The 27,163-nt window shown below is 40.2% G+C and overlaps 2 protein-coding genes and 1 non-coding gene across 14 annotated transcripts in view; 1 reads left to right on the top strand and 2 right to left on the bottom strand.

Annotated features, from left to right (window-relative positions):
• Nucleotides 1-22,678, top strand: part of TUT4 (terminal uridylyl transferase 4) — a 163,200-nt gene extending 140,522 nt beyond the window's left edge. For 9 of the 12 annotated variants that reach the window (XM_074380822.1, XM_074380829.1, XM_074380828.1 and 6 more), the window contains 2 exons: nucleotides 4,628-4,786; nucleotides 6,775-22,678. In XM_074380822.1, the coding sequence (XP_074236923.1) occupies nucleotides 4,628-4,786; nucleotides 6,775-6,863 (248 nt within the window). In that variant the 3' untranslated portion in view covers nucleotides 6,864-22,678. Of the gene's footprint in view, nucleotides 1-4,627; nucleotides 4,787-6,685 lie in introns of all 12 variants that reach the window. The other 3 variants (XM_003921551.4, XM_074380826.1, XM_074380825.1) reach the window with 2 other exon arrangements.
• Nucleotides 13,768-27,097, bottom strand: PRPF38A (pre-mRNA processing factor 38A). Its single transcript, XM_003921553.4, has 10 exons — nucleotides 26,903-27,097; nucleotides 25,934-26,093; nucleotides 23,113-23,234; nucleotides 21,070-21,155; nucleotides 18,089-18,199; nucleotides 15,991-16,103; nucleotides 15,383-15,409; nucleotides 15,173-15,270; nucleotides 14,648-14,696; nucleotides 13,768-13,941 (listed from the first exon to the last, which is right to left on the bottom strand). Exons 1-10 carry the CDS (start codon nucleotides 27,030-27,032, stop codon nucleotides 13,899-13,901), a joined length of 939 nt encoding a protein of 312 aa, XP_003921602.1. The 5' UTR covers nucleotides 27,033-27,097; the 3' UTR covers nucleotides 13,768-13,898.
• Nucleotides 20,740-20,839, bottom strand: LOC120366260 (small nucleolar RNA U13). Its single transcript, XR_005580990.1, has one exon. It is a non-coding gene; the product is annotated as a small nucleolar RNA U13 (small nucleolar RNA).
• Nucleotides 27,098-27,163: the final 66 nt, after the last annotated feature.

The raw sequence follows: 27,163 nt of genomic DNA, 5'->3' as shown, positions 1-27,163 counted from the left end.
AAAATAATTTTTTTTTTCCTTTGGCTGGGAATGGTGGCTCATGCCTGTAATCCCAGCACTCTGGGAGGCCAATGTGGGCAGATTACTTGTGGTCAGGAGTTTGAGACCAGCCTGGCCAACATGGTGAAACCCTGTCTCTACTAAAAATACAAAAATTAGCTGGCCATGGTGGCAGGCACCTGTAATCTCAGCTACTCAGGAGGTTGAGACAGGAGAATTACTTGGACCCAGGAGGTGGAGGTTGCAGTGAGCCAAGATTGCACCACTGCACTCCAGCCTGGGTGACAGCAAGACTCTGCCTCACAAAATATATATAATAATAATTTTGGCTTGACTGATCAAATCTCAAACATTGGATCAAATTTGCTTTTTAACTTTGGTTTTAGCATTAAAAAAAATCAGATCATTACCACACCTAGTATCATCTAATATCCAGTCCTTGTTCATTTTTTCCTGTTTGTCTAAAAAGTTTTTTGTTGTTGTTGTTTGTTTGTTTGTTTGTTTTTGAGGAGTCTTTCTCTGTCACCAGGCTGGAGTGCAGTGGCGCAATCTCGGCTCACTGCAACCTCTGCCTCTGGGTTCAAGTGATTGTCCTGCCTCAGCCTCCCGAGTAGCTCAGACTATAGGTGCTTGCCACCACGCCCAGCTAATTTTTGTATTTTCAGTGAGACAGTGTTTCACCATGTTGGCCAGGTTGGTCTTAATCTCTTGACCTTGTGATCCGCCTGCCTCTGCCTCCCAAAGTGCTGGGATTACAGGCGTGAGCCCCCCTGCCCAGCCTAAAAAAGTATTATTCTTACTGATTTATTTGAATAAAGATTCAAACTGTGTATTTGATTTTTAACTCTTAACTGTCCTTTATAGCAGTTGCCGCTTCTATATTCTTTTCAATATTAACTATTTTTTGAAGAGACTGTAGGATTTCCCATATTCTGGAGTTGGCTGCTTATATCTTTGTGGCATCATTTAATGTGTACCTCGGTCCCTGTAGTTCCTGTAAACTGGTATTTAGATTCAGAGACTTGATTATATTCAGGCTGTTTTCTGTTGGTAAGAATACTGCTTGGTGGGTCCCATGTATTTCCAGTTTTTTCACTTTTGAAGGAGCTTGCTGTCTGGTTATTACTATTTTAGTGACTTAAGATTGATTTGTGAATTAGGTTTTATCAGCCTGTTTTATCCATTATGTTCATCAATTTTTACTTAATAGCCTTAGCTGCCATTGATAATTGTGGCCAGTATCCATTATTTTGCTGTCTCCAGCTTTTTTTGGAACAATGCAAATAAGGTATTTTGCTGAGCAAAAATGCCAGAATATGGAAACTTAATTAGATTTCTAAGATGAAAAGATATATGGCACACGTGGTCCTTCTCATGTGTCCTTCTCATATATCATTTAACACATTTATTGTGTATATGCCATGGCATGCACTGTGATAGTCACTGAGTTATATAACCATGAAGACAGACCCAGTGTTTTGCCCTTTGAACAAAATTCTTCCTTCTCCCTGCCACTAATTACTCTGAGTGTTATTGTCACAATGAACTAATTAATGTTTCACAAACATACTGTACTGTCTCTTAACCCTGGTGGTGTATCTAAGTTGTTCCTTCTGCTTAGAATGTCCTCTCCGTTAACCTCCACTGCTCACTCACACGTCCTTCTATGTTGCCTCAAAGCTTGGCTAACTCACTCATCCTCCATATTTAAATTTAAATCTCTGTCTTCAGGAAGTCCTTCTCATTTCCTTAATATCCATATGATTACATTTGTCTTACTGTGCTGAACTTGTCTGTTTACTCATCTGCATAACCCATTAGACTGAACTAATAGAGGCAAAAAATTGTTTTTTTTTTGGTCTGTCTTTTTCTCTCTAGTAGTGTGTTTAGTTTTCTCTTTAGTAGCCTGCTGTGTTAGATATATTAATCCTTTTTATAATATTTCTTTTTATTTTATTTTGTTTTTTTTAAGGCTAGTCAAGTGAAGCAGTGGGAGTGGAGAAGGAACAAAGGAATCTGTAACTGGTTGTGATCAATTAGTTGTAAACGCCACTGCACTCGGACCAGCCAATCCTTTTTATGATACTTCTAATAAGCTATTAATAAACATTATTTGTTGTATAGCTACCCAATTCATAATTAAAATTGCATAATTAATATTGCATTTAACACAGTTACACTGTGTTAAAAGTGGAAGGATTAGGGGCCAGGCAGGGTGGCTCACACCTGTAATCCCAACACTTTGGGAGGCTAAGCCAAGACGGATCACCTGAGGTTGGGAGTTCGAGACCAGCCTCACCAACATGGAGAAACCTCGTCTCTACTAAAAATACAAAATTAGCTGGGCATGGTGGCACATGCCTGTAACCCCAGCTACTTGGGTAACTGGGGTAGGAGAATTGCTTGAACCTGGGAGGCGGAGGTTTCTGTGAGCCAAGATTGCACCATTGTACTCCAGCCTGGGTAACAAGAGTGAACTCTGTTTCAAAAAAAAAAAAAAAAGAACCTGAAGGACTAAATGGAAATATATTAAAATAATCATCATAGTTGTATTAGAGAAGGCGATTATGTGAGTTCCCCCCCCCCCCAATTTTTGAAATTATCTTTAATGAGATTGTATTGCTCATTTTAAGGAAATTTTGGGTTATGAAAAACTTGCAAGGTAATTGGAATATATCCTTTTAAAATATCCTTTCATGTTAAAACATCATTTCTCATTGGCTTTGACCTAATTCTGGATATACCCAGTTTCGTTTATTTTTGGAAACCTAAAGTACTTCAGCTTCAGCCCTTAGTTGTAACTTGGCTTTATGAACTCACAGTGATGTAGCTGTTTTGCTTACCTCCTGAGACAATTCAGTTTACAAAAATGTAGTTCATTGCTGGGCGTGGTGGCTCACGCCTGTAATGCCAGCACTTTGGGAGGCCGAGGTGGGTGGATCATGAGGTCAAGAGATCAAGACCATCCTGGTCAACATGGTGAAACCCTGTCTCTACTAAAAACACAAAAAATTAGCTGGGCATGGTGGCGCGTGCCTGTAATCCCAGCTACTCAGGAGGCTGAGGCAGGAGAATTGCCTGAACCCAGGAGGCAGAGGTTGCGGTGAGCCGAGATGGCGCCATTGCACTCCAGCCTGGGTAACGAGCGAAACTCCGTTTCAAAAAAAAAAAAAAAAAAAATGCAGTTCACATGGGCTCTAGTTTTTTTGCAGCCTACTCTTTCCTATCCCTTACTTCCTAATTTGAGTTTCTGCTAGGAAGTTTAGTGAATAAGGGCAGCGTCTTTTAGTTATTCCCTAGCTCATTGTGACTTTGAATGAGAAAAGCCACCAGAAATGATCTAGAAGATAAACTGGTTACTGTACTTCAAAAAATGTACTTAAAGATATATTTTAAAGGGAAATAGAAAGATTTTGGGGGATAGTTAGCCATAAAAAGAATAGGACTTGTATTTTTTTTTTTTTTTTTTTTTTTGAGACGGAGTTTTCGCTCTTGTTACCCAGGCTGGAGTGCAATGGTGCGATCTCGGCTCATCGCAACCTCCGCCTCCTGGGTTCAGGCAATTCTCCTGCCTCAGCCTCCTGAGTAGCTGGGATTACAGGCACACGCCACCATGCCCAGCTAATTTTTTGTATTTTTAGTAGAGACGGGGTTTCACCATGTTGACCAGGATGGTCTCGATCCCTTGACCTTGTGATCCACCAGCCTCGGCCTCCCAAAGTGCTGGGATTACAGGCTTGAGCCACCGCGCCCGGCAGGACTTGTATTTTTTAAGTAACTATCTCTATGCTAGATCTTGTACAAGCTACTTTCTTTTGGTTATCCAATTTAAACCTCATAACAGTCTGAGGTTCAAAATGGAACCTTAGTAGTTTTAGGAAATGAGATTTGAGCTTAGACATGTTTGGCCTCAAAGCCAAAGTTCTCAACCATTACACCCCAATGCCTCAAGCTTCTAATGGGATCTCCTTCTAGGCCAGGATATAATTGATTCTGGGATAGTTGGCACTGTCTTTAGGGTAAAATCTTAAGTTCCTTCACTTGATATACTAAGGTTTTTTGAAATGTATATCCCCACCTACCTGTCCCAATTGCGGATTGTTCTGCAGTTCCTGAAACTTGCTGTGCTTTCAGGCTTTTATACATGATACTCTCTCAAATGCTCCTCTCAGTGCTCCCCGCTCCCGCATTTTGCCTAGATGTTTCCTTTTTTGAAAAACTCTAATTAGTCAATCATCTTAGGAAAACTGTCTTTAACCTTCAAAGACTGGGTTAGCCCTGTCTACAGAACATTTTGCCTGTTCTAGCAATTATTATGTATTATTGTATATATATATCTTCTTGTATGTCTCTTATGAATAATTTGAGCAAATAACAATGCTTTATTCTTGCTTGAACCAAGGAGGCAAAGGTTGCAGGGAGCTGAGATCATGTCACTGCACACCAGCTGAGATGACAGAGTGAGACTGTCTCCAAAAAAAAAAATTTTTTTTGTTTGGTATTCTCTGCATTTAGCATAGTTCTTAGCCATTGGTAGGTACTGAATATATCTTTGTGGAATGAAGGGATATTTCAATGAATGAACTAATGATTTTAAATGTCTTTTTCCTTTCTTGTTGAAATGCAGAGCCAGGCTTTCGAGGACTGACTCCTCCAATTCCTTGGGAACATGCACCACGTCCCCATTTCCCCCTTGTCCCAGCTTCGTGGCCTTATGGTTTGCATCAAAACTTCATGCATCAGGGAAATGCCCGATTTCAGCCCAACAAACCTTTCTATACTCAAGGTACCATTGCTTACAAATAAGTTAATCCATTTGGGTGGGTTTTATTCTGGGATAGAGAGCCTTAGTGAAGGCCAGGATCTGGGAATGAAAATTCATGAATTCAGTAAATATTTACTGAGAGATCATACTGTATGTCAGACAGTGCTAGGTGCTTGTTGCTCAAGCAAGAGTAAAACAAAATCTCCATTACTTGATGCACATCTTATTAGGAAAACCAGACATGTTAAATAGAAAAGGAGTTCAGATGAATCAGTTAACATTGCCCTAGCAAATCCAAATGGGATATGGATATAAGAGATTATTAATAATCACAAGATTTTGACAGTTGAGCTAGATCTTGAAAGAGATGCAGAAATGTTTTTTTGCCTAGAGATTAGAGAGGAGGAAGAGTATGCTTAGCTGAGGGATTAATGTATGTAGTCACTGAATTTGCCTGGCATAGTGAAGGACAGAAAATAGGGCTGGAGGATGGAGGTATATGAGAAAGATGGTGATGAGACTAGAGAGAGTAGGTTTGACCATATTACGGAGTTTGGACTTGGTTTACTGAGCAATGAGGATCTAATGATGGAGTCTTGCTCTGTTTCCCAGGCTGGAGTGCAGTGGCACTGCCTCCCCAGGTTGAGCGATTCTCCTGCCTTAGCCTCACAAATAACTAGGACTACAGGTGCCCGCTACCAGGCCTGTAGTCTTTGTAGTTTTAGTAGAGACGGGGTTTCACCATTTGGCCAGGCTGGTCTAGACCTCGTGATCTGCCTGCCTTGGCCTCCCAAAGTCCTGGGATTACAGCTTGAGCCACTGCACCTGGCCTGTTGAAACATTTTTAAGGGAATGAAGACCTAATCAGATTTATTTAGTGTAGGACATGAATGACATTTAAATGTATTATGTTCTGCTGGTGCTATTGCAGTACTAATAATGGCTTTGACTGGATAATGAATATTATAAACTAAGAATTCCTAGAAACTTGGAAATTTTATCTAACCTACTTGTTTCAGAGGTATTTGTTCTTACAGGCATTGTCTGAGTCTGGCCTTCAGCTCCTTGTTAACTTGTTTCAGAACACTTGGGGTCAGAGTCAGTATAGTTAAATGAGGAGTTTTAAGAAGTTAAAACAGGCACTCAGGAAATGCCAAGTGAATGAAATGATAACTTAAAGGGGAGGTACCTAGTATGGTCTCAGGCTTGTTATATTTAAGCCTTCTTTTTTTAAAGGCGGAGTTCTTGCTCTGTCGCCCAGGCTGGAGTCCAGTGATGCGATTTCAGCTCACTGCAACCTCTGCCTCCTGGGTTCAAATGATTCTCTTGCCTCAGCCTCCTGAGTAGCTGGAATTATAGGCATACACCACCACGCCTGGCTAATTTTTGTATTTTTAGTAGAGCTGGGGGTTTTACCATGTTGGTCAGGCCGGTCTTGAACTCCTGAACTCATTATCTGCCTGCCTCAGCCTCCCAGAGTGCTGGATTACAGCTGTAAGTCACCGTGCCTGGCCTATTTAAGCTTCTTAAACCACCCATATACTACTGGGGCATCCCTTTAGTATAGAGTGGCAGTGCCTTGACTATGGTTGGGTTCTTCTCTTGAGCAAATAACTGGGGATAAGGGAAGTTACTATTAGTCATAAGGTCTTTTAGGAGGGGAGAGTCTGCAGCTCCTCTCTAGTGAGTTTTTTCTCTTTGATTCTTCCTCTCCATCTTTCGTGTCCTCTTCTTTTTTCACATACACGTATTTCCTTCTGTCTTCCTTTTTTTCCCTACCTTCTCAAATGTTTTGGCATGCTTAATCTCCTCCTAGTATATAAATAGAAAAAAAGAAAGCTAGTTAAAAGTTAATTCTAAGGTGCTGTCAGATAAACAGGCACAAGCCTTTCAGTTTCCTGTCTGTGTTGTATCCAACAGACAGATGTGCCACCCGTCGGTGTAGAGAGCGTTGTCCCCACCCACCAAGAGGAAACGTGTCGGAGTAATGCGAGTCCATTTTCTTTCAGCTGGTCTACCGATGCACAGCAACCAGCCAATCCTGCTGTCTCAAGGGTATCCGTACCTCAATGTCAGTTACATTCAGCAGAAAAAGTGACATTTAATGGAAAGCAAAACAAATCAGGTCCTGATTTAAATTTTAACACATTTAGATAGCTTATTTAAATTCTAAGACTGTTTTTACAGACTGTATTATTTGTATATAAATATGAACTATAGTTTTTACTAGTATCACCAAAATGAGTGATACAAATTTCATCTATTTTATTACCCTATTTTTAAGGGAATTTTATGTTTTGTTTAACCTTGATGAATTGTATAAAGAGAGAATTTAAAAAATTACATTCTTTATTTTCTATTAGCTGTATTCATACTTTGGTTGCTTCAGACTTTATATATTGTTCTTAAGAGTTAGGAAAGAATTTCATGTGTTTTAAATTTGTCACTTCTATTCTTTACAGAACCTTGTAGTGCCAAAAACTTTTTAAAAAGTAAAAAAATAAAATAAAATTACAACATGAAGATTCAGATTTTTTTCTTTTCCATACTTGTATATTGAACATTCAAACTTGAACGGAAAGTTGATTTTGTCTGTATTTGAAGTACTTCTATTTTAAGTTAATAAATCTTTTTGACAAGAATCACATTTGGTTAATTCATCTGTTGTATAGATGATGGAAATACTGTGTAACAAGATTTGTTTTAATTTCAGTGAATAGAGCATTCTAAATCACAGATTTTAGTTTTAGAGATTCAAGTATCATTTTATGTTCTATTTGGTTGGATTTTCACAACACCCATATGAGGTTGATAAAAGCAGAAGCCATCTCCATTTTATCTTTGAAAGTGAAAACTGAAACACAAAGTGATAAATTCCAAAAAGCATACTTATATGCTGCAGTCTGAATTGAAACGTCTTTGGGAAGAGAGTTTTAAAACACGGAGACTAATATTGGCAATTAGAGTGGAGGGAAGGTAAGTCTTTTATTTTTTTTCTTTGAGACAGCGCCTCTGTCACCCAGGCTGCAAAGCAGTGGCATGATCTTGGCTCACTGCAACCTCTACCTCCTGGGTTTGAGCGATTCTCCTGCCTCAACCTTCTGAGTACATGGGATTACAGGCACACACCACCACGCCTGGCTAAATTTTGTATTCTTGGTAGAGACAGGATTTCAGCATGTTAGTCAGGCTGGTCTCAAACTCCTGACCTCAGGTGATCCACCTGCCTCCCAGAGTGCTGGGATTACAGGCCTGAGCCACCACTCTTGGCCCAGACTCTGTTCATTTTGAATCCTATACTTCTACCTGGTAAGCACACTTGTCAAGATGATAATTGTTTACTAGTAATACTCGGGATTAATTATTATTGGGTATTGGAATTCAGACTCGAGTTGTTGGTGACATAATTTTTCAGCTGTTTTAGCAGTGAGGTGAGGTAATTTTCTCTGGGCCCTTAATTAGTCCATCCAGTTACCTGGGGTCTTAAGCTAAATGATGCCATAGATCTATATGGAAATGTGCAGAATAAGTAGATAAAAATGTATTTTAGGGACAGTGTATTATCTTTGCTTTGCTCCCTGTGATACACATTACTTAAATAGGAGACTGCTTGGGCCCTTGCCATATTTCACAGCATGGAAGATATTTGAAATCACAAGAGGTTGAGGGTATTCGTGCTGTATTTATAGCCCTGAGTTAAAGTCAGGTATATTTACTATTTTTTCTTATTAAAGCTTCAGCATCCTTCAGAATCCTGTTTAAGTGGTGGATTTAGATCATTTGTTTTAAGAAGATAACCTGACCCAACTATGCATTTATGTTAAAATGACTTGGAGCATTCAAGATTTAAATTAACGTTCAATACTTCACATCCTTCCACGTCTTGGAGAACAGGTAATGATATATAACAGGGGTGTTTATTACTCTCTTTACTTTTGTACATATGGTAGGTCCTCCATATCCTTGGGGTTTGCATCTATGGATTTAACCAACCATGGATTGCAGATACAAAAAAAAAATTGTGTCTGTATTGAACTTGCACAGTTTTTTGGTTATTCCCTAAACAATGCAACAACTTTTCGTACAGAATTTACATTGTATGAGGCATTATATGTAATCTAGAAATGATTTAAAGTATAAAGAAGGATGTGCATAGGTTATATGCAGACTACACTTTTGTATCAGGGACTTCAGCATCCTCAGATTTTGGTGTATCTGCGGGAGGTCCTGGAACCAGTCCCCTACCAGATACCAAGGGAGGATAGTATTTGAAATATTCATTAAAATGAAAACAACTTGCAATAATAGAAAATGCCCCTACCCCTCAGCCTTTCTTAAGGAAGGCAATATAATACCACTTGGCAGAAGCTTTTAACTGACAACCTAGTAACCAATAACCTAGATTTTACTTTTGTTGATGGTGTTACAGATACTAGTTTTCAGCATCTCATTTGCCCCTACTTCAGTAACTGCCAGTGTTCAACAATTGGCAAAACTGCTCTAAGTTGAAAAAGAGAATATAGTTTAAAATTGATACAGTAGAAGCTCAGATTTTAGGTTTGCAGTCAGTTGAGTTCAGATTCAATTGTAAAGCAGTTAAGTAGAAAATTATCAATGTTATACAGGGAGAACACACACATTTAAGACCAAATTGTTTTTAAACGTTTTGTTTAATAACATGGAGATTATTTTCCCTTGACATTAGGATTATTAAAAATACAAATATTTATGATGTATTGTGTAACATAACATATTTGTTTATATCCCCTACAAATGGACATTTTTGCTGTTTCCAGTTTTTCTCATATATATGTAGTATGTAAAATGATGGGATAAAGCTATTTGTGTGTACATGTAATTACTCTATTAGAGTGAATTCCCGTAAGTGGGATTACCGGGTAAAAGGATCAAAAGTTCTAAGGTTCCTACTACATATTACCAAACTGCCTTTCATAAAAGTGGTTATCAATTTGTACTTCCAGCAAACAATATGTAAAATGTGTTGGTAGGCTTATAAGAAAGCTTTTAACTCTCAGCAACCCATTTTTTTCTTTGTAAAAATTAACATGTTTATTGCAAAAAGAAAATAAGCATTATGTAAAAGCACAAAGTATAAAAATCACTCAAAAGTTCATCAGCCAGAAAGAAGTACTACCTGTGAACTTCATTCATTCCAACTATCCCTTAATCATATAGACACATATATACAAATAGTTTTATGAAAATGGACTCAGATGCTGTATTTCGTAAATATGGCAAATTAAAAGGAAAACAAGTGTGAAACTGAAGAAATGCTCAACTTACTTTTTTCCCACAAGAGAATCTAGTCTTGTAAGATTCCTCCTAAAATTAAGGACAATTATGGAAAACAGTAACAATGCTATTTTTTTTTCTAGTTTCATGTATGTTTTTTTTTTTTTTTTTTTTTTGAGACGGAGTTTCACTCTTGTTACCCAGGCTGGAGTGCAATGGCGCGATCTCGGCTCACCGCAACCTCCGCCTCCTGGGTTCAGGCAATTCTCCTGCCTCAGCCTCCTGAGTAGCTGGGATTACAGGCACGCACCACCACACCCAGCTAGTTTTTTTTTTTTGTATTTTTAGTAGAGACGGGGTTTCACCATGTTGACCAGGATGGTCTTGATCTCTCGACCTCGTGATCCACCCGCCTCGGCCTCCCAAAGTGCTGGGATTACAGGCTTGAGCCACCGCGCCCGGCCTCATGTATGTTTTAAACTGAGAGTCCTGCTATGAAGGATGAAACCTTCATACTCTTATTTCTGTATAGTGTTCATAATATTTAACTTTGACCTTATAATAATTGCCCATTATTTTTAAAGTTTCTGACATGTTCACTAACATTCCTTTTACTGATTCTTTCTTAAGTCCTTAATTTGATTCATTTCTTCTTTAGTTGAATTTCATTATTGGGCAGTTTTTTTCCCAGAGGCTCATGATTTGTACTTCTAAAGTTCTTACACACTTTAGAACATCTGTAGCCTTTGTAGTTTAAGACAACTTTGGCAAAGTATAAAATGTCTGGCACACCTTTTCTCAAGCCTTTGGAGCCTTTTGCTTCATTGCCTTCTTTTTATAAGATCTGAAACCATCCTGACCCCAATTCTTTTTAAATCATGAGAATATTTCTCTAATCTACATATTTCTCTTTATTTTCCATTTTTTTTATTTCTTCCAGCCTATTTTCTCTGTGCTGTTTTGTGGTTTCTAATAAGGCCTTTAAACTCCACTGATCTTATTTTCCATATCTTAATCACTTTTGAACCTGTGTGTATATGCGTGTATGTGTTTTTAAGTCTGTTGTCTTTTTTGGGTCCTGGAAGAATTTCAGATTAACCTGTTCGAGAGAGTGGGCAATCTGTGACAATTTTCTAAATAATGCTTAAACTTCAGTCAGTCTACTTAAGAATCACAGGAAGAGAGGTTAGAGGAATAAATTTTAAGTTGGGTTGTTATATTGCAACCTTCTCACCAAATCCATTATTTCTTCTGCCCCTCGGAACATATTTCCCTTAATTTTGTAGTATTAAAAAGTGGTTGTGCCCTATGGCAAAGCTTTTAAGGCAGTATATTTCAAATTATTGGAAGTACAATCAATTAAGTTTTGGATGCAATAAATTAATATTTGCATCCAATATTAATATCAGATGTAATAAGTTAATATTTGCATCCAACATTAAAAAGTGTTACCGAGTAGGAAATACGAGAATTTACTTTGCATAATCCTTTCCTTAAATTTGTCTTAGTACAGAATATAGATACGTATATACAGTTAAGATGCAAAATAACTTTTTAAATGTATGCTGTAGTCAAAAAGTTTAAAATGCATTGTTCATAGGCAAGCACATAGATGAATAGCCTTACAGCAAGGTTTGTCCTTAAGCTCCATCTCCTGTGTAATTTTATCAAAACGGCATCTAGAGATACCCAACAAGTTTTACTCTTACCTCCCAATTAAAGAATAGGGACATTCTCCTTCCTGCTATTGGTTGGCTGTGGTACCTCACATTTTACCATGTCTAAACAAGTATATTTTATTTAATGTTTAGGGAGATTTCTTTCTTTCACTAAATTTGTTGTCTTTTTTGTGTGTTGGTTTATTTTTACTTTAAATGATATTTTAAGATAAAGTTTTATTTTATTTTTGATATGGAGTCTTGGTCTGTTGCCAGGCTGGAGTGCAGTGATGTGATCTTGGCTCACTGCAACCTCTGCTTCCTGGGTTCAAGCAGTTCTCTTGCCTCAGCCTCCCAAGTAGCTGGGATTACAGGCAGGTGCCACCACGCCCAACTAATTTTTTGTATCTTAGTAGAGACGGGGTTTCACCATGTTGGCCAGGATGGTCTTGATCTTCTGACCTGGTGATCTGCCCGCTTCGACCTCCCAAAGTGCTGGGATTACAGGCATGAGCCACCGCGCCCAGCCTAATTTAAAGTTTTAAGGGTGTATTAAGATGACAGCTTGGTTGGTCCATGGTCATTTAGCCAAAAGACATTTCTATCTAAATTACTTTCATAAAGAAATAACTGCTAGGATACTGTAAAACATTTATGTAGCGATGGCTATATTTAATTTTAAAAGGTAGTCCTATATTGTATCAGAAACCAAAAGAGCTCTTTCAGAAAACTTTTATTAACTCAGATGTTATGAAAAGAATCACTTAAGAATATGAAAGCTCAAGTAAGATTTTAAAAACCTTTAATATTGCTGCAGAAGTCTTTCAGTTCAAGAGCAGGCAATAGAAATGCATTGAATGTTTACCTATGACCAGATAAAACTTTCCAAGAAAAACTTGATCCTGTAGGGCAGTCGGTCTTCACAGTTCCTGCTGGAACTAGTTGCAGGAAGTCAGTCACTTTTTTTTAAGGGAGTTAAGTACTGGTAAAAGGAATTCTTCTAGCAAATACCTCATCTCTTGATTATCAATGTCCATGGCGACTTTTTAGTCCTTACTTTGCTTCTGCATTCTTGACCCTTGGCTTCCTTCACCTACACTCTCCTAATTCTCCTGTCTTTCTGAATGGGTCATTCAAGTACTTCTTCCTGTCACCAGTGTTGCCTATGGTTCTCTTGTGTGCTTTTCTGATATAAACACTCTCTGTGCAGTCTTACTGACAGATTCCACAATTACTTAAAATATTGTCTATTCTGGCCTATACCACTATGTTAAACTCTGGTCCCTATCTCCAACTTTATGGGCTTTTTTTTAAGCTATACCATAGCTGTCTCAAACTTGTTAAATTTAATGCATCACTTTCATACTAGCACAATCCTCTAATTCTCTGCCCCTCTAAAAGCTTGTCTTTCTGCTGTTATTTTCTGACTTTGTAAATGGCACTCTTGTCTAGCAATTTAGATCAAAACCATGACTAATACTTTCCTCTCCATCAAATCTTTTTCAATCCTGTTACCCTACTGCTAATGACTAATCCTGTATAATGTCAATGCTTATATGACAAAGGCTGGATAGCTTAACCTGGATTTTAGGTTTGTGGGCAAGAACCAATGGAATCATGAAAAAATGGGCTGTATAAAGGGTAAGTACCACTCTGTTGAACTGTTCGATGAAACTGGCTTTAATGGTCCAGAAGAAGCCTTACATTTGAATGCATTCTGTTCTTTAAAACTGCTAACCAGTTTTCATGTTTATCACCACTTGCTGCTGCTGGAAAAAAGTTAAGAGCTACTATGTTTTACCCATATCTTTGAATAATAGCAGCACCACAAATCCCAGGATTCTCAAAGCAGTTCCAACCACAGCAAACCAAAAACTAAATGACAGAGAAATGGGAAACAGATGTGTCTGGTTTAATAAAAAGGGGAAGGGTCATCAGGTGGCCACATCCTTTCCTTGTCATTCATATCCTCAACCTACAGATCCTTTCTACCCTCATAAGTTTGAATACAGTCAAGGTTAGTTGGGTCAAAAAGTGATGTTAATGATGATTAAAAAGAGATACAAAACTCAGCACCTCCTTCATTAAAAATAAAGGTTGAGAATCTTTATACGAAAAAACAAATATTCTTGTAGCTGCCTGGGGAGTTCTTAAGCCTTCCACATAGACAGAGATCCTCATATCCATAGGAGGCCATGTGGACTACAACCAAACCGAGTCCATTACTCATTCCCTCTCCGGCTCTTCTTGTGGCTCTTCTTAGACCTGAAATGGCAACACATATAATTACATTAAGGATCTGGGCAAGGACTCCTGAGAAGGACCTTGGCATGCTGACACTAATGGGGATGGAGCTAACACTCCATATTCATTAACCTACTTGGTGTTTTTTTTATTCAGAGCAACACTTTTGAATCAGGCATTACTATCCAAATTTTACCGTTGAGGAAATCACCTCTCAGAGGTTAACAGTGCACCCAACAGTATGTGGCACATGGGGGTTTCTAATGAAATCTTATTAAATGAAAGTGATTTGTCCAAGGTTACTCAACTGTTAAGTTTTAAAAGTTGGGACTATTCTAGATACAGAAGGATAATGAATAAAATGATAATTAAAAATAAATAAATAAAAGTTGGGACTAAACTCCATGTCTTCTAAGACCAAAGTTCATCCATTATCCAAAGCTGCAATCCTGTAAAGCAAAACAAAACGAAATGGGTATCTTGCTTGAACCCAGGAGACGGACGTGGCAGTAAGCCAAGTTCACGCCATTGCACTCCAGCCTGGGCAACAACAAATGCAAAAAAAAGGGTATCTAACCCCAGTAATTCTCAAAGCAATTAGACCAATTTCGTCGTGTAAGTAAGGAGAATTCCTAATATGCCCCAACAAAACAAAATTTCAGGTCCAATTAGTTATAACTGGGACTTTCATTTCTGAATAAAGTTAAAATAGAGGTCAATTCATTACCTTTCAGGAGACTTTGAGTGGCTCCTGTGTCTGTGACTACGGTGATGACCTGGAAAACAAAAGGCCACTGTATGAGATCCTACCCTTCAATTCTTATTAAACTGCCATTCTCACCTCCCTAATGTCTGCCATTGCCATTTTTGCCCTATGCAGGGGACACCTCTTAGCGGTAGCAACTCTCTGAATTAGTGAAGTTAGTGAAGGAAGAGGGAGCAGACAGTAGTAACGAAACTAGTTCAAATACAAATAACATTCAAGGGCTTTATGGCTCATTTCACAATCATCATATTGGGTTTTCCTTACTATGTTAGATCTTATTCCTGTACTGTCAGATGAAAAAACAGAAGCAAACCTTATCAGCAAAGCTTATAAAAGTGACAAGCTGTGAACCTTAATTTTCAAATTCTATGTCCATTTCCTTTTCTGCTAGGCAGTACAGTCAGGCACTCCTATACTGCAGGAGGCTAACTGTTCCTTTTACATTTCTTTATTAAGAGAACCTGTGGCAAAAGGTCCAAGTCCTACCTGGGGACTTGGAACGGGATCTGTGCCGCCGATCTCGGGACCTGCTGCGGTGACGTCTTGGACTCTTGCTCCGATGCCTTTCTCGACGGGGGGAGGGGCTGTAGAAAAGACTGGTCAGACTACTGGATCTGGTTAGCAATATACATAGAACACTAATACCATCCCCACTCCCCAAAGCCCAGTCCTTTATCAAAATGACTGAAGGCCTACCTTCTCCTTTTGGGAGATCGGCTTCGCCTATAAAGAGAGGAAGAAGAAAGCTTAGGTTGGCGCACTGGATGTTGCAGATTGCAAAAACGGCCCCAATTTTATTCTTCACCCTTCTCTGTATCCATGTCTTTTGTCATGTAACACTAGCACACTCCCATTCTAACTTTAGGACTGGCCACATGACTTGCTTTGGCTAATGAGATATTTGCATATGTGATAAAAGCAGATACAAGAAAAACATCTGCATGAGTAGGTTTGTTTGCTCTTGAGTTCTGCCAGTACCGTGAAAAGATGCCCATCTTATCCTGTTGGAGGATGATAAAGAGAAGAGAAACTTCCCCCGTCATCCTAGCTAAGGCGATCCCATAGCAGCCAGCAGACAGCTAACAACAAAACAGGTACTTCAAAAACTGCCTATCCAAGCTCTGCATAAATCACTGACCGCAGAGTTCTGAACAAAACAAATGGTTATTGTTGTCTGCCAATGAGATAACTAATATATTGGGCAAACATTCTCCACAGGCTGTCATTTTTCCTTCTCTAAAATCCAAACTTCTAGGCTACAGTGCCAGAATCTCCTGGGAAAAGGCCAACGACTAAGGCTTTACCTTCTGGGAGACCGGCTCCTACTCCTCCTGTAGCGCAGTGTGGGAGAGCGACGGGGCTTGTCCAAGTCTCGGTAGCTTCTCCGACGGTGATCAGGTGATGGCACTCTTTCCAACTGGAAACAAGATGGCTGGGTCATTGATAGGCACAAGCTCATAAGGAGCCACTAGAAACACTAATTATACTTTGCTCCACATCTTGTCCCAAAGTCTGTCTCCAAGTGACTTTAAAGCACAGTGATCTGACTACAAAGAGGGAAGCACTTACCCTATTAACTAACAAAACTTATTATGAGCTATATAGGAACAGAAGCAGAGAGTGTGTGTGAGTGAATATGTGTGCGTGTGTATGCGTGCGTGTGTATGCATGTGTGTGTTTTGCAGACATGGTGAAACCCCATCTCTACAAAAAAATACAAAAATCAGCCGGGCATGGTGGCATGTGCCTGCAGTTCCAGGTACTCGGGAGGCTGAAGTGGGAGGACAGCTTGAGCCTGGGAGGCCAAGGCTGCAATGAATCAAGATTGTGGCACTGTACTACAGCCTGGGCAACAAAGTGAGACCCTGTCTCACAAAACAAAAACAGAAGTTTTATCTGGCTGCTTCCTGAAACAACTGGGCAGCTTGGCTGGTTTCAACTTTTCAGCATTGTAATTAGTACTGAAAGAACATGACTATGTAGTTGACATTTTCCCCCTCCTAAACAAGGCTTATTACTGAGGACAGGGGCAATTATAACAAGTGTTACTTCTTTCCAAGTATTTAATAGCTGGCACCACTTATTAGGCAATTATAATGTGCAAAACATGTGCTAAGGGCTTTATGTTTATCATCTTATTTAATACTTTTAACAGTCTTGGGAGAAAAGTATCATTAACCTCACTTTACATTGGAGAAAACTCAATTTAATTTGTGTAAGATTATACCACTAGTATATGGTAGAGCTGAGGTACTACCTTTAATTCTTAAAGAATTAAAGAATTAAATTTGTGTAAGATTTAATTCTTTTTTTTTTTTTTTTTTTTTTTTTTGAGACGGAGTTTCGCTCTTGTTACACAGGCTGGAGTGCAATGGCACTGTCTCGGCTCACCGCAACCTCCACCTCCTGGGTTCAGGCAATTCTCCTGCCTCAGCCTCCTGGGATTACAGGCAGTTGCCACCATGCCCAGCTAATTTTTTGTATTTTTAGTAGAGACGGGGTTTCACCATGTTGACCAGGATGGTCTCGATCTCTTGACCTTGTGATCCACCCGCCTCGGCTTCCCAAAGTGCTGGGATTACAGGCTTGAGCCACCGCGCCTGGCCAAGATTTAATTCTTTAATTCTTTGGTTAAAGAATTAAAGAATTAAATTTGTGTAAGATTATACCACTAGTATATGGTAGAGCTGAGGTACTACCTTTAATTCTTTGGTTAAAGAATTAAAAAAATATATTTTTGAGACAGAGTCTTGCTCTTGCCCAGGCTGGAGTGCAGTGGCACAATCTCAGCTCACTGCAACCTCCAACCTCCCAGGTTCAAGCGATTCTCCTGCCTCAGCCTCCTGAGTAGCTGGGATTACAGGTGCCCACCATCACTCCCATCTAATTTTTTTGTATTTTTAGTAAAGACAGGGTTTCACCATGTTACTGAGGCTGGTCTCGAACTCCTGACCTCAGGTGATCCGCCCACCTTGGACTCCCAAAGTACTAGGATTACAGGTGTGAGCCACCGTGCCTGGACAATAGAGTTAAAGTCTAGGTCGGACGCGGTGGCTCATGCCTGTAATCCCAGCACTTTGGGAAGCTGAGGCGGGTGGATCATGAGGTCAAGAGATCGAGACCATCCTGGCCAACACAGTGAAACCTCGTCTCTACTAAAATGGAAAAATTAGCTGGGCTTGGTGGTACACATCTGTAGTCCCAGCTACTCTGGAGGCTGAAGCAGGAGAACTGCTTGATCCCCGGAGGCGGAGGTTGCAGTGAGCCGAGATCGTGCCACTACACTCCAGCCTGGTGCCTGGCGACAGAGCGAGAGTCTCAAAAAAAAGTCTAAAAACAAAAAACCATTCCCATTTTCTGTAACTCTCTTCCCTAAAGCTCTCAAAGTCTTAGGTGCCTGACCTTCTCATCCTCTTCCTCCTCCTCTTCACTGGACTCCACGTCGTCCATGTCCTCTTCCAGAGCACTAACTCTAGGCTCCAGTTGCTCAGCTTCCTCTAATACATAGCGTTTCTACACAGAAAGTAATCAGAGTTAGGAGTTGTTGCCATTGCCTGAAACCTCACCACTGGGCTTCAGGGCCCCAAGGAGCAACAGCTGAGGCAATTTCATTTCAAAGGCATTCAAGATTTTCCTAGTAAGTTTAACAGACCTAGAATCTAGAAACTCAAGTTCTCTTATAAACATAAATACAAACCTGAAGGGAACAGCTTCATCTTCTATTGGCTGTATTCCCTGTGATCTTACATTATAAACTCATGGGAATATCAATCATTATAGATACAGCCTAGAACCAAAAATAAAGGCTTCATACACGGAGAAAGTCCAAGGGCTAATAAGTTCATGGCTGGTAGTTCTAGCACAAGAGGCCCAGCCCTAAAGTACCATCAAATCTCCATTAGACCCATGATCTAGGGTTCTGTTCAGACTTGTGCATTTTGAACTGGTTCCATTTTACTCTGGGATATGGCTTAGCAATGTTTGAGTGGCTAAGGATCAGAGAGGCAAAACTGATTTCAAAAATGCCAAATGACTAAACGTGGTGGCATATGCCTGTGGTCCCAGCTCCTTGGGAGACTGAAGTGGGAAGATCCCTTGAGCCAAGGAGTTTAGGACCAGCCTAGGGAACATAGCAAGATTCTTGCTATGAGAATTGGGCCTTCAGAGTAGGTTTTCAAATTTACAATCTTACTCTTTCCACTACATACTCCACAGTGCCAATATGGAACAGGAGAGATGTATCACACCCATTTTGAGGATTTTTATTTTATAAGATTATGACTGGGTCAACGTGGAGGAAGAGATGATGTTCTTCATTTAAGCATAAACATCCATCTACCAAATACTTTTATCCAGCAGGTTTGCTGCCTTGAGCAAATTAATCTCACCCATTTATCACATACTTGTATCCATTCAATTCCTGACTTTGAAGTTTTTCTGATCTCTTTCATCTTTTTTAAAAAATTGAGATGAAATTCACATAATACAACTACTTTAAATGTATAATTGAGTGGCTTTTATTGTATTCACAGTGTTGTGCAACCAAACTAAAGTTTCAAAACTTTATCATCCCTCCAAAATACCTCATATCCCTTAAGTAATCAATGCTCATTCCTCACTCTGCATCTCCTGGCAATCACTAATCTGCCTTTTTGTCTCTATGCCTAGTCTGGATATACCATATAAAAGGAACCATATCATGTGTGACCTTTTATTTTTAAATTATCGTCTTTGGTTTCTATCTAAAAGGAAGCAAGCACTTCAGAGTATTTAAAAAGGCAACCTGAGCCGGGCGCGGTGGCTCAAGCCTGTAATCCCAGCACTTTGGGAGGCTGAGGCGGGTGGATCACGAGGTCAAGAGATCGAGACCATCCTGGTCAACATGGTGAAACCCCGTCTCTACTAAAGATACAAAAAATTAGCTGGGCATGGTGGCACGTGCCTGTAATCCCAGCTACTCAGGAGGCTGAGGCAGGAGAATCGCTTGAACCCAGGAGGTGGAGGTTGCGGTGAGCCGAGATCGCGCCATTGCACTCCAGCCTGGGTAACGAGAGCGAAACTCTGTCTCAAAAAAGAAAAAAAAAAAAAAAAAAAAAAAAAAAAGGCAACCTGAGGCTGGGTGTGGTGGCTCACACTTATAATCCCAGCACTTTGGGAGGCCAAGGTGGGTGGATCACCTGAGGTCAGAAGGTCAAGACTGGCCTGGCCAACACAGTGAACCTCCATCTCTACTAAAAATACAAAAATTAGCCTGGTACAGTGGCGCCTGCCTGTAGTCCCAGCTACTGAGGAGGCTGAGGCATGAGAACTGCCTGAACCCAGGAGGTAGAGGCACTGCATACCACTGCACTCCAGCCTGGGTGACAGAGTGAGGCTCTATCTCAAAAAAACAAAAAATGACTCATCAAATTTTATACTTTGGATATACAGACAATTAAACCTCAAGCCATTTATAAGCAAAAAAGCCTCTGTTCAAACAAAATCTCACTGCTCAAACCCAACATATAACCTAGAGGAAAAGGAACTAACCTGGTTGGAATATGTAGGGCTATCTTCACTTCCTGTCAGTATCTCTAAAAGAGCCCCACAAGGCAGTGTAAAGACCACAGAGGTAGTCTCATTTCCCCATTTTATAGATAGAGAAATTAAGACAAGATCCTACAGCTAGTGGGCTGTAATAACACAGAAACTCAGGCCTCCTAATTTCCTATTCAGTTGCCTCTGCATTTTAGCCCATTCCCTTTCTCTTTAGACTAGCTACCTTACCTGTATTTCCTTTGCATTTTGTAATAGCAGTTTTAAAATTATAAAACCCATTCCTGAAAAGATGCCTCATGGATAATCGATTATCACTAGGAAAGGGAAGCAGGATGATAAAAGGCAAGTTTAAGGAATTAAGGGCTCAGTCTCCCACTCCTGGCTCTCTTTTTATCTGTTTTATATCCTGGCTTTTTCATGAAGATTAGTTTGAAAAAAGCTGTTCATGAAGTTAAAAAATGCCTATTCTAGCTACAATATCCTTGACATAACACCCTAAAGAAATTTTTTTCCCATGATAGACGGGTAATGTGCTGACGTTATAAGATTTGAGGGAGGCACATCTCACATGCACGGGAACCCCCCAATCACCATGTTTATGAACTACAAGAGGATGGGGAAAGACAGTTTCCTTAACTATTCACTTTTAGAGCCCTACCCTTCAAATATCTTATCTATTTTCCTGTCACTCCCAATCCACTATCTTTCTCATAGACAGGAAGACTGTTTATTAAGAGGACCCATAAGATCCACAGGCTTCAATGTTTTAGCTGTGTATATGTGTTTGTCTGTCCGCCTATCTAAGAAGAAAGGGGTGACTCTGGTAAGAGACTTTCATTTCTTACCTGTAACCGAGGCAAAATGATATCACAGACTCTCTCACTGTGCAATAGTTCATCAATAAACTCATCTACATGCATCAATTCAAACTCTGCAACAAAAAAAAAATTAGCTCAAACAACTTGGAAGTAACAGATTTAGATGCCAAAAAGTAAAAAGTGTTAAAACCTCATATCAGCAAATCTATGTGCTAGGCCTCTTTAGAAGAGGTTAAGGGATGAATGAAGATGTCTCAGTTAGGAGACAAACACAAAAGCAAACACAAACAGCCTGAATTATGTAGGCCTGATTTTGAAGAGATCATATAATTCAAATAAAATTTCTCATATGAACCCACAATGTTTCTGAATCTAGAGCATATAGCTTATATGGCATATGGAGTAATCGCTTTTGAGAACTGGCTAGGCATGGTGGCTCACAACTGTAATCCCAGCACTTTGGGAGGCTAAGGCAGGCAGATCACTTGAGGTCATGAGTTCAAGACCAGTCTGGTCAACATGGTGAAACCCATCTTACTAAAAATACAAAAATTAGCTGGGCATGGTGGCAGGCACTTGTAATCCCAGCTACTCATGAGGGTGAGGCAGAATTGCTTGAACCTGGGAGGCAGAGGCTGCAGTGAACCGAGACCACACCACTGCACTCCAGCCTGGGCAACGGAGCAAGATGCCATCTTAAAAAAAAAAAAAAGAATGTGGTATTATAAACTTACTAATTTGTTCATTGAATAAATACATACTAAGTGCCACTGACATGTCACATACTATGCTATGTGGTGTAAATATCATGGTGAACAAGATGGATGTGGTCATGGCCATGGGGAAGTTATTCATTATTTTATTATGTAAAACTAAGAATTTCTCAACCTGTTGACATTTTGGGTCAGAAATTTTTGTCTGAGGATTGGCTTGTGCATTGTAGAATGAGGAGCATTATAGAATGAGTAGTGTGCACCACCACACCCAGCTAGTTTTTGTAGTTTTGGGAGAGACAGGGTTTCACCATATTGGCTAGGCTGGTCTCAAACTCCTGACCTCAGTTATCTGCCCACCTTGGCCTCCCAAAGTGTTGGGATTACAGGCGTGAGATACCATGCTTGGCCCCAAATTCTTAACCGTCTACTGTTTAATGATACATGTGGGGGGAAAGGTAAATGTTCCTATCTTCTGTTATGACACCAATTGAGAAAAGGTTTTTACTGCATTACCTGGAATCCCTCCTTAGTACGTTAAGTAATGTCTTTGTAAAAGGTATGGAGCTGCCTCTCTTGGATATACTTATTTTCAGTGGGATTTCTGTATAAAAATGAGTACATGGCCAGGCACGGTGGCTCACGCCTGTAATCCCAGCACTTTGGGAGGCCAAGGTGGGTGGATCACGAGGTCAACAGATCGAGACCATCCTGGTCAATGTGATGAAACCCCATCTCTACTAAAAATACAAAAAATTAGCTGGGCATGGTGGCGCGTGCCTGTAGTCCCAGCTACTCAGGAGGCTGAGGCAGGAGAATTGCCTGAACCCAGGAGGCGGAGGTTGCAGTGAGCCAAGATCGTGCACTTGCACTCCAGCCTGGGTAACAAGAGTGAAACTCCGTCTCAAAAAAAAAAAAATAATGAGTACACTTAGTCTATACACTACAGCATGAAGTATAGTGCTAGAGGAGAGGCCGGCAGAAATAACCGTGAAGATGTAAAATATGGAAAACTGATTTTGTTTGGGAGGGCTGGGAGCGTTTTACGGAGAAGCTGTTCTGCAGCTAGATATTTTGGGATGGAGTACATATAAAGGGGGCATATATTGCAAGGCAGGAATTAACATAAGATGCATTTGGAAAGGGAGGCAGACAGAGGCAGGCTGGGTAAGGCCAACATGAAGCTAGTGGTCAGGCTCAACTCTCACATGAGGGGAGGGGAAAACCTGCATAAAGACAATAACAATGTAGATGAAGAGAAGCATTCACACTGTTATGACAACGCAAAGGTAGAGGTACTGGTGAAATTAAAAACTGGCTTAAAAATGACAATCAGGAGACTTAGCACCATACTCACCCCCATTTCGGTTCTGGCTCTTGATTTTTCGATAGTCATTGTACAAAGGCTCCAAGTACTTGTAGCAATCGATTGCAGTGCCCGTCAGCCTCATGTAAAGTGCTCCCAACATGCGGACATACCTGATAGACAAATAACAGTGAAACAACAGGTCACCCTAGAAGTTTCTGCGTTTTACAACTACCTTTTCTCATGACAGTAGTGGATAAACATGTTCTTCTCTTTGGCAGATAAGAAAGCTGCAATTGTAGAGGTAGAATGCAGCAGAAGGAAGACAGCTAAAATATGGAGACCTGGGTTCAAGTTCCCATGCTACCATTTATGGCGGTTGGAATATCATACATATTGATCAACTTTCAACTATATCATCAGTAAAACTAAAATAAAACCTATTTACCTCACAGGATCACTCTAAGAATCAAACAAAATAATGAATTTTTTTTATTTATTTATTTTTTGAGACAGTGTCTTGCTGTCACCAGCCTGCAGTGCAGCGGTGTGACCTTGGCTCACCGCAACCTCCGCCTCCCAGGATCAAGTGATTTTCCTGCCTCAGCCTCCAAGTAGCTAGTATTACAGGCGCCTGCCACCATGCCCAGCTAATATTGATTGATTGATTGAGACAAAATCTTGCTCTGTTGCCCAGGCTGGAGTGCAGTGGCACAATCTCAGCTCACTACAACCTCCACCTCCTGGGTTCAAGTGATTCTCCTGCCTCAGCCTCCTAAGTAGCTGGGATTACAGGCATGTGCCATCACACCCGGCCTGATTTTTATATTTTTAGTAGAGACAGAGTTTTGCCATGTTGGCCAGGCTAGTCTCAAACTCCTGACCTCAGGTGATCTGCCTGTCTTGGCCTCCCAAAGTGCTGCAATTACAGGTGTGAACCACTGTGGCTGGCCTGTTTTTGTATTTTTGTAGAGATTAGGTTTTGCCATGTAGGCCAGGCTGGTCTCCAACTCCTGACCTCAAGTGACCCACCTGTCTCAGCCTCCCAAAGTGCTGGGATTACAGGTGTGAGCCACCATGCCCGGACAGATACTGAATTTAAAAACAGAAAGTAGAAGATACATTTAATAACAATACAAGAACAAGAACACATAAACATAAATGCTGATTTTGGAAAAAGGCATATGGGTTCAAATTCTGACTCCATAATTTACTAATTCTGTTACACTACTGGTCAAATTATGTGTCTTCTCAATCCTTGTAAAATGGAGATAATGCTACCTAATTTATGGCTTGGTATATTAAACAAGAAATGCATTTAAAGTACTAAGTATAGCATATAGCACAGAGTAAGTGCCTAACAAAAGTTAGGTATTTTCTAGCTGTTAATGCTTTATAAGAGTCTTTCTTTTTCCCTTTTTCCTATAGCCAACTACTTAAATTTCCACTTGAGTAGGAGGCATTTGAAACTCAAGTTTCTTTATATGAGAAGCAGAATACTGTAGCAAAGAATATGGACTCTGAGGCCAGATTTGCTATTTACTAGGTGTTGAATCTTGGACAAAATTACTTAATCTCTGTGCCTCAGTTTCCTCCCCTGTAGAATAGGGATTAAAAGTTTCGAAGGCTGTTGTGAAAGTGAAATGAATTATTATATGCAAAGGCCTTAGACAAGCACATAAGAAGCTATTATGGGCCGGGCGAGGTAGCTCACACCTGCAATCCCAGCAATTGGGGAGGCCAAGGCAGGTGGATCACCTGAGGTTGGGAGTTACAAGACCAGCCTGACCAACATGGAAAAACCGTCTCTACTAAAAATAAAAATTAGCCGGCGTGGTGGCACATGCCTATAATCCCAGCTACTCAGGAAGCTGAGGCAGGAGAATCACTTGAACCCAGGAAGCAGAGGTTGTGGTGAGCCAAGATCATGCCATTGCACTCCGCATGAGCAACAAGAGCGAAGCTCCCGTCTCAAAAAAAAAAAAGGCTATTATGTCTGCCTCCTATACTTTTCTGTGAATTCTGTGACAATGGTAATATAATAATAAAACAAGCTGACATTTTTTAGGTGTTTACTATACAGCAAGCACTATGTTCAGAGATATGCATGCACAACCTTCTTTCACTCTTACATTACTGTCACCATTTTACAGATAAGCAAAATAAAGTTTAGAAAATTAAGTAACTTCTCCAGTGTCACAGTTAATGAGCAACAGAATCTGGATGTGAACCCAGATCTAACATCTCTTAACCATCACCTTTTGTTGTTTTATTTACACCCCTGAATGTCTAGTTCCTACCACCATATTAGGCACTCACTTTTGCTTAATATATATTTAGTGAATTTGTAAAATCCTTTTTTCAGGGGAAAAATTCTCAAGACTGAGCCAGTAAAGAAGAAGATTAATACAATCAGAACAGATAAAAATCAAACTTGGTCGAGTGTGGTGGCTCATATCTGTAATCCCAGCACTCTGGGGGGCCAAGGCAGGCAGGTCACCTGAGGTCTGGAGATCGAGATCAGCCAAGCCAACATGGGGAAACCCTGTTTCTACTAAAAATACAAAAATTAGCCAGGTATGGTGGCACATGCCTGTAATCCCAGCTACTTGGAAGGCTGAGGGAGGAGAATCACTAAGGAAGAGGAAGTTGATCTCCCCTGCAATCCAGCCTGGGCAACACAGTGAGACTCTTGTTTCCAAAACAAAAAAAACAAACAAACAAAAAATACAAAGTCAAGGGCTCAAGAGCAAAAATCTGGAGTGGAACTCTGTAGAAATGAGATACATTGCGTACACCCCTCTTAACCAAAGCCCAATTTTGAACCGCCAAAATTAAACCTCTTATATTAGCTAGTGAACATTGCACTCACTTGAAATCTTCATTTTTGATAAACTCTACAATGATATCCTTCTCAGGTTGAATCTGAAGCATCTTCAAGGTTAAACACAGAAAGGGTGTTGGTTTTATGTTGCCACCATAGACGCCACCCACAAACCTTAACTCCATGGCTTTATCAACTACAAGTTCAGCTAAAAAACAAAACCAAATAGAGTGACATATTAGAGTTAAGCTCTTCCTAGTAGGAAGTGGAGAGTTAGTTCAAGCTTTGGTTCTCCTAAATACTCATCAACAGTTTAATACGAGAACAAATGTGTATTAATGACAGTAACAACAGCAGCTAACATACATTGAGAATGGATAATAAAATAGGTACCCTGCTAAGCTTTTCATATTATATCACTCAACTTTTGTAACAAGTTATGAAGAAAGCTGTAGCAATGTTTCGTTTTCCAGGTAAGGACAATGAGGGCCAGGAAACGTAAAGTGACTTGCTCAAGGTCCACAGATTGTCACAGGACATGGGTTTAAAGCCAGAATTCAAATCGAAAGACTACCTGGAAGACTTCTGTGAAGCAATGATGTTTCTATTAGGACATGATAGTGGAAATACTGCAACTGGCCCAAATCTAAGGATAGTAAGATCACGAATTTGGTTTCAGACCTACTAACGTTAGATCCTTAAAGACCTTCAGTACACTGTGTACAAAGAGTTATATTCGGATCCCTGAGCTTAATACTTTGCAACCCAGCCGGCAATCATTAACTATGAAATAATTCACAGAATCCAACTGAAGACACCCGTCAGAATATGACCTTATCAGACTCATCTGTGTCCCCGACTCAACACAAGACTAAGCAGGCACTCAAATTTTTCTGAAATGATCGACATACTCCGTTCCAGTACCACTCCAGAGGCCAGTTACTAGCCCTACAGGCGCCCGGTCAGAAGAAACTAGCCACAAAGCGGCCGAGAGGGGCTCCGCGCGCTTCCGCTTACCGGTAAGTCCAAAGCACTCCTCTTTCCAGTATTTGGACTCATAGATTCGCGTTCGAATGATCTTCTCCACCAGATATTGAGGGTTGGTGCCATGGATGCTGTGCGCATCCTTCACCGTACGGTTAGCCATTTTAGAATGCCTTTGATTCTATTTCCGTCGAGTCTTTTAATGCGTCACATCCAGGTTCAAAAAAAACCTAGAGGATGGAGAAAGGTGGAAGAAGTTTCACTACACAGATTAGGCGACCATCTTGAAACCGG

The sequence above is a fragment of the Saimiri boliviensis genome, chromosome 11 (genome assembly GCF_048565385.1).
Source record: "Saimiri boliviensis isolate mSaiBol1 chromosome 11, mSaiBol1.pri, whole genome shotgun sequence".
NCBI lineage: Eukaryota > Metazoa > Chordata > Mammalia > Primates > Cebidae > Saimiri > Saimiri boliviensis.
This window is presented reverse-complemented; position numbering and strand designations above follow the sequence as displayed.